This window comes from Chaetura pelagica, unplaced genomic scaffold (genome assembly GCF_000747805.2).
Source record: "Chaetura pelagica isolate M959 unplaced genomic scaffold, ChaPel_1.0 scaffold758, whole genome shotgun sequence".
Classification (NCBI taxonomy): domain Eukaryota; kingdom Metazoa; phylum Chordata; class Aves; order Apodiformes; family Apodidae; genus Chaetura; species Chaetura pelagica.
Genome location: NW_009954187.1, coordinates 334,623 through 347,418, shown reverse-complemented (window position 1 = coordinate 347,418; position 12,796 = coordinate 334,623). Strand labels below are relative to the sequence as shown.

Here is a 12,796-nt window from a genome sequence, read left to right as displayed (position 1 = left end):
TTATATCTGGATGCTTCTGATTTTAATTTTCCTTTATTTAATGCATGTTTTTTCATTACTATTTTTTCCGTCCTTTCTAGAGCTTTTAAAAAAAGTGTTATTTTCCCCTTCCTATTCTTTTTTCTGCCTCTTCCTTTCTCTCCCACCCCCTTTATTTCTCATCTTAGACAAGGATCTCTAGCTAGAAATGAAGGAGTCAGGATCATTCCATGTAACTCTGAAGATGGAGAAGAAGAACAGGAGAGTAACTATGAAGAGCTAGGAAAACTGCTCATAGAGGAATTCTTAGAAAAGAGTCATAAAAATAGAAGTTGGCAGGAAACAAAAACAAAAAAGATGCAAAATCTCTCAAAAAGAGAACATTTCAATCACTGTGAAAGGTCAAGGTGCTGCAAAAACGTGTGTGTGGAGTCAGGGTCAGTAGATGTCCCTAGGTATCCTCAGGAATATGATACAATAGATAGGAGAAGGAAAAAGAAGCTGCGGTACAATTTTGAAGACCGTGAACAAATAAGCCTGCAAAGTAATGAAGGCCCACAGTTTCCTGGGGAGAAGATGGTTTATTTCAATGGTGTGGCAACTAGTGCTGAACCTAGTGATGATTTCCCAGTATATGATAGAATTGGAAAATATACCAGTAGCTCTGAAAATAAGGAACAGTTACCTGCTTATCCCATCCTGCGGCCATACAAAAATGGCTTAATGGTTAAAAGAGGCAAGTTGCCCCCCAAGCAGGGAGTGAACCATGAGGGCTCACTTCACCTCAGTAACAGTGAAGACATGAAACTTACGGGGATGCCAGGTAACACTTTTGTGCCTCTGGATATCCTTGAAGAATTTGACAGCAGTGCTGATGAGTTCCAGTACTCGCCTGTTTCAGAAGATGAAATGGAGGAAATCGCTCTGCTTTCACATACGTGGTGTGATTCTGACATCAGCCATTTGAGAAACTTGACTGTTAATTACCCTTCAGATTTGGGTTCCCAGTTAAAAGACAGCTGTGACAAAAAATATAAGGCTAAAGGGAGCAAGCATGGTAATTCTATGCAGGACTTAACACTGTCTCCTGTTGAAGAGCCCAGTGAGGAGTACATAGACACGATGGATGAGCTTCAGTGTCTGGTAGAATCAGTTTCAGAGTACTTGGCTGAAAAGGAAGAAGAAATCAGCAAATTTGGTACACTGCCAGAGACTAGAAATAATGTTGAGAGTGTGTCACCGAAGCAGGATAATGCTGATAATGCAGTAGAAGGCAAGAAATCTGAAGGGACCAAACCTCCTGATGCAGAGGAGGGTGCCAAGGGCAAATCTGAATCTCTCCCAGATTTGTCAGGTGTGAAGAATACAGTGAATTCTCTGTTCAGCTCTTTTACTGAAAAGGTGGGGTCAAGCACAAAGCAGCTCACAGCTTCTGTTGAAAAGCTTGTTTCTTCCACTCCACAGAAAACAGAAACCAGAAACTCATCAGACAGTGGAATCTCAAGTGTATTTTCTAGTAAGTCTAAAAGTGAGAGTTCGTCTTCTGGAGTTACAGCAGATAATAAATCTGATAATAAAGACACAAAGTTCTCCATTCAGTCTTTGCTACCATCCCAGTTAAGTGGTGATAAAGCAGCCCAGAACACGAACTCAAACAAACCAGAAACCACTGAGGTGGACAGTAAGCATTCTGCACTGCATCATCCCCAGCAATCACAAGAAGACTCAGCTAGCAGCCAACAGAACCAACAGTCAGTTATTAATTCTGTTCTAGGGATTTTTAATCCTTTAAAGATCTTCTCTGAGAAGGAAGTGCCAAAAGAAGAAGTCACAAAAGAGGAGCATACCAAGGAGGGCAGCCATGTTGTGAAAGTTGAAGAGGCAAGCAGAAGTGGGAGACCATCTGAACAGACAGCAACCAAGACCAGCAGCGTTATTCCGGAGATGCGAACGAGTGGGACTGGAAGCGAGGCAGGGGTAAACGCAAATAGTGCTTCCGCGTCTTCAATCTTTGGCAAGCTCACAAACTCAGTCAGTTCCTTCAGTCTGAAAGCCAGTTTTGATGGTCTCTTGGCTCCCAAGCAGCAGGAGGTGCCACAGAAGCAGTCAGATTCGCATCATGTTACAAATCAGCCAGATGCCACTGTGAAAGAGGGTGCGCCTACTGCCAAGGAGCAGCCTCCTGCAGATAGCTCAGGCAGTCAGCATACCACAGGTCATGGACTGGGAAACAAGCAAGACAGAGGAAATGTGGAGCTTACATCACAGCCTCAAGATCAGAGTGCAGCATCTGACAGCTTTTTCAGTCCACTCAAAAAGTCTATCAGTCAGCTGTTGCTTCCTTCTGCTGAACAAGGGCAGAAAGAAAGTACACCCGTGCATTTTAGAGGTCTTAAGTCTGAGGAGGATGCAAGACAAAATAGTTCATCAAAGGAAGAACGCTCATTTCCTTTGACTGGGAAACTTCCCTTTTTCAGTGGATTGGGTTTTTCTGAAAAGCAAGAACGTACGAATGAGAAAGGAGGCTTTATTCCTTCATTATTTAAGTTTTCTTCTGTAGATAATATAGCAACTTCACAGGACCAAAGAAGTTCCAGTGCTGTTTCTTTGCTTGACAGAAAAAGTAATTCAGAAAATGCCCATTCATTAAAGTCTAGCTCTGTTCCTAATTTACCAGACCATAAGGAGGAACTTGTACAAACAAAACACATGAATAAAGGATGCCTATCTAGTGACCAAGTAAATACAAAAAATCACCAGGAGAATGCCTCTGCTCCCTCTAAGGCTGGAGAAGAGCAGCAGAGAACTAAAAGTACTCAGGAAGAACCTAGAAATGTGAAAGGAGGATTGATGAGAGAAGGACTAAATGCATTAGACTTAAATAACAGCTCAGTAGAATCCATCTCTTCAGCCAGAGGACCAGAAGCTGCAAGTATGGGTGACACACAGAAGAAGCACACAGCAGGTTTTCTTTCGGGGATTCTTCATATTTCTTCCAATGAAAATGCAACCAGTAATCAAGACGTGACTGCTAAAAGTGAGAGTGATGGCCCCAAAAGCACTTCTTCTGGATTATTCTCTGGCTTATTTAAGTTTGCTTCAAGCGAAAACTTGTCTGAATGTAAGCAAGAGAAGGGGAAAACAAGCTCTCTAGGCCTCATGAAGCTGTTTGATAGAGGTGAGGATTCTAGCTCAGTGACAAAAGCCAGCAGCTCAGGAGCAGTTTCTGAAGCTCAAAGCAGCACTGGAGAAAAGCAGGATGCTTCCAGCTTCTTAAAAAACCTCCTACCCAAACCAAAGGAGAAACTGGATAATGTGAAAACAACAGAAAAAACAACAGAATCTTCCAAAACTACTGACCACTTGTCCGGTGCAAGAGTGAATAAACCATCTGAGCCCCATGCTCCCCACAGTGGGCATCCTGTGTTCCCTGATGCTCTAAATCCTCAAGACAAGGTACAGGACTTATCTGGAAAGCCTGTAAATGGTAGGCAAGTCCCTCATCAGAATGCAGAATCTGGAGTTTTTCCAAGTCTTGTAAACAAAGGATCAAATGAATTTCTCAATTTGACTAATAAAAGCTGTAACCTTACGGAGCAGTACTCAGCTTATCAGGAAACAAGAAGCTATTCTGGCTTTGAATGTGAATATGAAGTGAGGGAACTGGCTGATGCTCGCAAAATAGCAGTACCGGTTTACTACGTGTTAAACCAGAACTCTCTTCTGCCCCCTCAGTTCTGGGACTGGCCTGAAAACGATAGGGTAGTGAATCTCTGTAAAAAGGATGGGAATGCAAATGTGATGGATTGGCGGACTAATGCCAATTTTGACGGACAGAGTTTAGATTTAAGTGCGATGTCATACGAGTCATTTGACCAGTTAATGTTTCAAGATGTCTGTTCGGAAGAAAATGATGCATGGACTGTTAGTTCTCTCAATGAAAGTTACAATAACTTTCCTCCATTTGAAAGAGATGGCAATTACTCATTGGAAGAGTTGCCCATGGATTTAAGCTACTCCTCTGGCTGTGATGGAACCATGTGGACTCTAATTGACCAGGAGACTTTAAGTGTGGATGAGGGCTTTATATACTCATCCTATAGCCAGGAGTATCAAGAGTGGCTAATGATGCTTGAGCAGGGTATGTGGTGGCCATCAGAAGATGGTGATTGTGGGTACTACATGTACAGTGATAGCCAGTATGTGTATTCACTGCTTACTGATCCCACTGGACAGTATGTCTACGTGTGTGCTCCTGAAGCATATTCCTACCCAGACAGCTGGGATTACAATTTTCAGATGAATTCCATTCCAAGAGCTGTGCTAGAAGACAACACAATTGCTGTTTGTGGTTTTAAAGTCCCCCTTGGCAGTGAAGATGAGCTATTCTGGTTTGCTGAAGAAGAGCCTTTAGATGATTATACAACAAATAAGCCTCTTGATCTGTCAGTAGCTTTGCAGAGGAGTGATCAGCTAATGAACATGAATTTGGAAACTTTTTCACAGATGTTTGAAGAGTCTATTTATTACCAGAGAGAGCAGCCATTAGACTTCTCAGGCTATAAACTCCAAAAACTCAAAGTCGATTTTAGACCTGAGAAGGAAACCCTGAATGATTCAGAGGAGTCTCTGCTAACTCTTGATCTCAGAACACATTCCAGAGCAGCTTCTGATAAATCACCGAGTAAGGAAGTCCCCACCAAGGAATTGGATAAGTCTGTCCCTGTGACAACTACTGGGAGTGGGTCATCAGGATTCTTTGGCTTCCACCTGTTTCAGTCTGCTCCTAAAGCTGAAGAAATTGTGGCATCTACTGAAAGAGTAACAGAAGCAAAAAAGACTGAGGAAGATAAGAAAACTTCAGTGAACAAAGTTAGCTCTTTATTTTCCGCTTTGGGTGGTCTGATTGGAAAGTCTTCAGGTCCTGATCTTGAGACATCAGAAGATTCTGCCTTGAAGAGAACAGACACACAGTCAAAGTCATCTGAAAACAAAACTGATATTTTATCACTTGCACCAAATAGAAAAGTCGATGAGGCACAACCAGTGCAGAAGTTTTCAGTTACGTCAGAACCAAGAAAAAATACTTTGTCAGAACTTAATTTGGAGACTGTTAGAAATGAAAAGCCAGAATTAAGTCATAATGAAAATATCCATGTTAAAAAACCAGTATTAACAAAATCTCCTTCTCAACTGAGTCAAACTGCTCCAGATGGCAAGCCAGTACGAGAAGAGAAACCTGTTAAAGCAACCAGACGTCTTGAAAGGCATGCAACTATTAATGAACCCATTCAGTCACAACCAACTCAGAGAAGGAAGTCCCCACCAAGGAATTGGATAAGTCTGTCCCTGTGACAACTACTGGGAGTGGGTCATCAGGATTCTTTGGCTTCCACCTGTTTCAGTCTGCTCCTAAAGCTGAAGAAATTGTGGCATCTACTGAAAGAGTAACAGAAGCAAAAAAGACTGAGGAAGATAAGAAAACTTCAGTGAACAAAGTTAGCTCTTTATTTTCCGCTTTGGGTGGTCTGATTGGAAAGTCTTCAGGTCCTGATCTTGAGACATCAGAAGATTCTGCCTTGAAGAGAACAGACACACAGTCAAAGTCATCTGAAAACAAAACTGATATTTTATCACTTGCACCAAATAGAAAAGTCGATGAGGCACAACCAGTGCAGAAGTTTTCAGTTACGTCAGAACCAAGAAAAAATACTTTGTCAGAACTTAATTTGGAGACTGTTAGAAATGAAAAGCCAGAATTAAGTCATAATGAAAATATCCATGTTAAAAAACCAGTATTAACAAAATCTCCTTCTCAACTGAGTCAAACTGCTCCAGATGGCAAGCCAGTACGAGAAGAGAAACCTGTTAAAGCAACCAGACGTCTTGAAAGGCATGCAACTATTAATGAACCCATTCAGTCACAACCAACTCAGAGCCACCCAGCCACTGAGTCTGAGGAGACATTATTTAAAAGTGCACTGAAATTGTTCAGTCTTGGAGAAGATTCTCCTGCAAGCTCAACTGCCAACAAAACTCAAGCTTCTGGATTTTTTGATTTCTTTAAAACACAAGTAAGCAAAGCACCACAGCCATCACCAGATTTGGAAAAAAGTCAAAGAGATAAACCAGAAAAGGTGATACCACCAGAACAGAAGGAAACCTCCAGCATCTCATCATTATTTGGAACCCTGGGAGATCTCTTCAAAGTGGACTCTGTGTCTTCTCAGCCAACGCCAAGTACTTCGACTCTGCCGAAAACCAATAGCAGACCTGTGGCTGAGTTGAGACGACAACAAACTGAGAAGCCTGATGGTCTTCAGAGTGCCAGTATGCCATGTCTGTCCTCCACCGCTAAGGAAGGGGCAAGAACAGAAGGCATGGACAGGCACATCTCACCTAGTCATGGGGTGCCACTGGAACAAGGAAGCAGGAAAACTGAGGAGAAATCTCCTGAAAGTAAAAAAGTGCCTCCTGGAAACACTTCAGAAAAGCCAATGGGTGCAGGTCCCAAAGTAAGCCAACCAAGTCAGTCAGCTGTGCAGCAAAGCAGTGTAGCCTCCGCTACACCAAAGCAGCAAGGAGGAAGGCGTGTAGGAGGCACAGATAATCAAGCAAAGCCAAAGCCAAATCAGACACTGAAAGAGTCAGGTTTCAGTTTGCCATTCAGCTTTTCTGATATCACTGCTTCAAAATCACAGTCAGCACAGCCAGCCAGTAAGAGCATATTCTCCTTCTTCACTGGATCAGATGAACCAAAGCCTTCAGCACCTGCTACTGCTCCTCCTAGTGGGAAGCAGCAAGAAACAGAGGGGTTGTTTCGTCTGCCCTCCTTCTTCTCCAGCGGTCCAACTGCTGAGAAGAGCACACCTCAAAGAAGTACCAGCTTTAGTTTCTTCAATTTGACGTCCTTTTTGGATGAAAAGCCACAAACTGCTGCAGGACAGGAGAGCACTACAAAACCAGCTAAACCAGTGAACTCTAAGCCATTTGAGAAGCAAAATATTTCCACTGACTCTGGTGTCAAAATTAGCAGTTCTGCCAGGCAGCAAGAAGCAGACAATAAAAAAGAAGTTGATGACATTATTGCAGCAGTGACTGGCAAGCAAATGCCTAATAACCTTACAATACCAGAAAATAAATCTGAGACCCTGGCACTGGAAAAGGTAGAAAGTGTTGCTCAGGCAGCTGAGGAGAACGACTTAGAGAAGCTTCCACAGACTGATGATGCTACAGTAACCAATTCAGCTTCTTCTGGTCCTTGCCTTCAGGCTCCCAGTGAACAGGAGGGTTCTCAGAGCCAACAGACTGTTTCCTTAGAGGCAGAAGATGATACTTTGGGTAGCACAGAGAAATGGAACAGTGTTGCATTTCCTGTTGATAACAAAGAGTCTTATCCTTCAAAAGAACAAGCTTCTGAAAATAAAGATGATAGTGTGGCCTTAAATAATAAAACATATTCCCAGAGTCTAAACGACTTAAATACCCTGAGTGACATAAAAAATGAAGCAGTCTCTGAAGACACACATGTACAGTGTGAGTTGCCAGAACATAAATTACCCAAACAAACTCTTGGTGATGGGTTACAACAGACACAGGAGCTACGCTCTCCTTCAAAACTGCCAGAGGCACCTAATTTGCAAAACAAACCTAAGGAACCTGAGAGTGATAAATCGGTACTGGATTCATCAGTTGAAATGTTTTCAAGTTTCATGACAAAAATGAAACCACCTAAAACATTATCTGGTTTCTTTTCCCAACCCCAAGATACTGCACCTCCTATTGAACAGAAGAAAAGCTCCTCTTTCTTTGGTTTCTCATCCCTCCCAAGTGCCCCAGCACCAGCTTTCACAAGTGATTTCTTTGGCATCTTCAAAGGTCCAAAAGAATCTCCAAAAGAGATGCATCCAAAAGAATCTCCAAAAGAGATGCCTTCAAAGTCCACCCCTAAACCTCAGAGCACTAGTGTGAAAGATGTCACTGGGACTATACCATCAAAAGACTCCAGGGGGATAGAAAATGTAACTGCAGCTGGAGAATTTGAAAGAGATGGCACAAGCTCTCTGAAGGAGGATCTACTACTTGTTTCAGCAGAAGTGAAATCCACAGAAAAGTCTCCTGTGAAAACAGAAATTGAGGAAAATAAGAGCTCAGAAACCTGTCTAGAGGAACCTTTGAGGACCACTCCAGGAACAGCAGTCTCTAATGAAAATCAAGCCCTTGAGGTGCTTCAGTTGGATAATGAATCACAACCCTCTGAGATGGTAGATACTAAGCCATGCCAGTCTGAGTTCAGTAGTGCAATTGATACGGTGCAGGCTGAGGCCACTGACCAGACTGATCTAAATGCATGCCAACTAGATGTGGCGTCTTCACATGTAACAGAGAAACAAGCTGCTTCTACAGACAAGGCAGGTGTTGACATGCTTCAGAGTGTTTCTTCTGATGGGCATGAACTGGAAATGGAAGCCTCAATTAATAAGGCAGATACAGACCTTTCCCAATTGGATGAGAGTGTTGCACTTGAATCAGAGCCTGCTGTTACAGGGAATCAGGCCAATGCTGGTATTGATCAGCAGGACATGATCAGTAGTGAAAATAAAGAACCCACAGCTCCAGCTGTTGAGCCTGATGTTAATCTGCTCCAGCTGAATGAGGAGAATACAAGCGAGGCAGAACAGCAAACTATTGAACAGAAGAAACATATAGCAACTGATGAGGTGCCTGCAGAAGGGATTGCTTCCAAATGTGACTTGAAGAAACAGGATAAACCTAATAACATTCCTCCAGATGCAAACAGTAGTAAAACGGTCTTTGAAATACCAAACATCCCCAGTTTGCCAAAGTTCAGTTTTATGTCATCTGGTGATGGTGGAAAGCCATTTGGGTCATTCTTCTCTCAGCAGCCACCATCTGTTAATAAAGCAGGGGCAGATCAGGGCCTCATGTCCAGCTTTAAGAAACTTTCTTCGACTCTGTTTGAAGGAGGTAGTGAAGAAAAGGTGGGTAAGCCCGAGAGTGCCCAAGGAGCAGTATTTGGGAAAAAGCTAGATTTCTCCTTTCCCTGGCAAAAAGAGAACAAGGAGACCTCTGCCAAGAAGGAGCCACATGTACCACCACAGGCTTTGTCAAAACCAGATGACAAGGTGTTAGGAACAGTCAGTTCAGATAAAACCTCAAAATCATTCTCAGCTAGTTCAGAAGAAAAATCAAAATTGGTTTCAGATCAACAGACTGATGCAAATATAGAAGTAAACTTGTCTTCAAAGCAGCCTGATGCTGTAGACAATGAACTTTCTGAGGAACCACCGGGTGCAAGCGCTGTCGATGATACATCCAGCAAAGATGCAGGAGAAAAATTTGATAAAGAGTCAGAAGATCAGCAGGATGTGATTTCAGGTGAACTACAGAAAGAAGATCAGGCAGAAGAGGCCACACCAGACAAGCCTGAAATGAAGGAAGCTCAGCTTAATTCTGCTCCTAGTGGAGAAACACTTAATCCAAGCATACAGGCTGCAGATCTGAATAGCACGGAACAACTGAATGAGAAAAGGCTAGTTACAAATGAGGCATAATAAATGGCTTCAAGTTTTTGACCATTTATAATGCAGTCCTGCAGCAGTAGATGTTGGCCTTAGTATCTGATGTCTGTAGTTCCCTGCTCCCTACTTGTTGTCAAGTGTTTGTAGTAGTGCCACTAACTGCCACAGAGGATGTGGTAAAATGCAGTAACTGGTTATACACCAGCCTTCAGACCATTCTCTCTCCTTTTCCCACTCTTTTTTTTTCTCTAAGTGTAATTGGTTTCCCATGTTCTTATTCTGTGCCCCACTGAATAAGATGCTATTAGTGCTAATTTCATTAGCCTTTCAGAAATTATATTCTTTGTGTCTTAATTCTGCTGCATTTGATTCACTTTGCTTTCTTGTTTAGTCCTAGTTATGTTGTATTTGCTAATAAAAAAGTAATAGTAGGTAGAATGTATTGGAATGAATGAGCAGTTTGTTTTCAAAATGCAAGGTAAAGGCTTTTAATTTTAGAAAGAGATTTTACTTACTGCTGATATACTATAGAACTAATTAGGTTAATTTCACATTACTGAAGATTTTAAGCATTTTCTGATATAACAGTGGAGGTATTCTAATGCTTGCTCTTCCTAGAATCTGTGCAAAAGTTATTTCATGCAGTTAGGAAAGCCACTAAAGGAAGTAATCAGTATTCCATGAGTGTGTATTCCATCTTATGCATGTGTTAAGTTAAAATTGCCCTCAAAAATCAAAACTGGGGCTTGCTAAACTTGTATCTCTGTGTGATGCAAGTAAAATGTGTGCCTCTGATCATACAGTTGCAGTGCTGCACTCCTGAAACTTACTATCTGGCTTCAAATTCTCCTGAGTGTGCAAGACAGCAACATTTGTGCTTCTTAATTCTTGGCTGCGGTTTTCCTCACTGCATGAGAAATTTCCATCCATAGTGTTTTGTGTGGGGATTCTAGGAATTCAGTCCTGGAAGTTGTGTCTTGAATAAGATGGATCATGTCCCTGTGGCATTGTGTGGCATTGTGGCTCTGGTTTGAAGAACTGTTCTACTTTTATCAAAGCTTTTAAGTTGATAGTCTTGACAACCTTGATCTTGTCACTTTGTATTTGATCATAAACATACAATATGTATAAAGTTAACTTTAGGAGGTAACAGTTAATATGCAGCTTAAATTATGATGGTAGAGACCTTAGCTGCCATGAAACTGCACAAGACAGAAACACTTCCAGTCTGAATTGCTATGTTTCCATTCTTATTCATGTCTGGTTGTTAGAATATCCTCACTGGCAGTTTCCAGCTGATGTAAGATGAAAAAGTAGTCAGCTGGTACAAGAAAGACCAGAAGTGTATATGGTCAATCAGTGGGTGGGCTGTGTTGTAACTATTCCTACTGCCTACCAAAATGTTGAGGTTCCGAAGTCTAGATCTAGCTATGGGACCATAATAGTCAAGTATTAACCTAACATGTCTTTTCAGTAATACCTAGTGTCCCACTCAGTCTGATAGCTGTGCAGATTGCTTTGTGTTTCTCTAAACCACTGTTGTTTTTTTCTGATGGACTTTCTTGTTCTCTCATAGTCCTGCTGGCAGTAGTAGATATGGCTCCTCTTGTAATGTCAGCCAGGGAAGCTCTCACCTGAGTGAGCTGGACCATTCTCATGAAAGTGCCCATGGCTCTGAGCAAGAAGATGATCACCAGGAAAGACAGTCAAATCATTCCTACCATAGTTCGGCCAGCTACCAGAAGGATGGTCAGGGGCTCAGGGAGCAAGAGGAGCCTCATGGCAAAGGAGAGGAGGAAAAGGTCTGTGAGGCAGAGGAGAAACATGCAGACCATTCTGCAGCTAAATTACCTCTGGAAGTTGAGAAGCCCAAGGATACCGGTGCAAGAGCTCAAGTGAGGTAGGTGAAACTACTAATGAGTTCTTTTCAACTAATACAAAGATTAACTAACTCAGACTCATCTCTTTGCTATTTCCCGGGGCAAATTATGGTACATTGTGCTTCCAGCCTTCCCTAACAACTAACATGATGTTTCTGATCTTTAAACATCTTTATGTGCAGGACCAGTTATTTATGAGACATTGGCTAAACTTAAACTATGCCTGCTGTGTATGTAAAGAGGAATGTCTACTAGTGCCTTGAAGCTTGTTTGATGTATTTTCTGTTGCTGGTTTGATGGATGTAGTCTGGCCCACAGATGGCTGCTTCCATTGCTCATGTATGATCAAGCTTACATATGAGCAACTGAGAACTACATGTAATCACGATTAGAGCCACACTAGTTCCTTTTTTGTGTAGCAGGCTACCACAGTTAGAGTCAGTGTTTAAGTAGTTGTAGGCTGTAGAATTAGAGGATGAATAGACATGTTGTTCTGACTCACTGTGGCAGCTTTTCTTGTCCTTGCATTTGAGTTTTCCAAGCTCTCACCAATATTGAAGACAGTCCTCAAAAGTATTTCAGCTAAGCTTTAGGAGTTAATGCACTGGGTTTTGTACAGGTTGTACAGAATTTTCAAATTTCACTATTTAACTTTGAGAGTGACATTTTTTTCTTGAGGTAATCAAATAATTGCATCTCCTGGTGTGGTTATGGTTGTACTTTGGGAAGGACAATGGACTGTTTTCATCTGGCGCAGTTAGATCCATGGAAGGATGTCTGGTTGTCTGTACCCTTTGGAGGGTACATCTGGTGTCACTGTACTTACATGAGAGTATTAATGACAGCAGTTCATGTGTAGGCAACCCTTACAGTAAAGATGTGAAAGAGGAAAACAAGACTATAAAAAGTTTTAAACTGTTTTTAAAATCTGACTCACTTTCCTCTTCTTGTAGAGCATCAGGAGTCTTATTCCAGAGTGGCTGGCCTGTATTTGCTCACAGGGAAGGTTATTCACATAGTCTATTTCAGGCTGATCTAGGCACATAACTTGGATACTCCTGCATCACTGTTTCCCTTTCTCTCCACTCTCTGGCAGTGCTTTCCTGTCTCCATGGAATGCGCATGTAACAGAGCTCTGATCCTTAGAGTTGCACCTGAGCTAGACGTGTAGGATGAATTTACGTTGCTTTCAGCTATGTATTTTTTTATCCTGTTGGCAGTGCGGGGTGCTTTGCAGACAGAAGGTTTTTTGTTTCTGTGATTCACACCTCAGCAACATAAAAGAGAAGGAATGCAACCAAAGGCCTGATTTATCAGGAGGTCTGGGAGAGTAAAATGTGCTGTGGGTCACTGAGGTGGAGCACTGCTGCCAGATGGATGTGCCTTTTTGAAAAG

General features: G+C 42.1%; 1 protein-coding gene across 1 annotated transcript in view; it reads left to right on the top strand.

Annotated features, from left to right (window-relative positions):
* The window catches only part of UNC13B (unc-13 homolog B (C. elegans)), a gene marked incomplete at its 5' end in the record, with an annotated part of 192,386 nt that overhangs the window by 42,997 nt on the left and 136,593 nt on the right, over positions 1-12,796 (top strand). Inside the window, one exon of the mRNA XM_010003047.1 lies at positions 11,098-11,421. Within this exon, the coding sequence (XP_010001349.1) occupies positions 11,098-11,421 (324 nt within the window). The remainder of the gene's footprint in view (positions 1-11,097; positions 11,422-12,796) is intronic.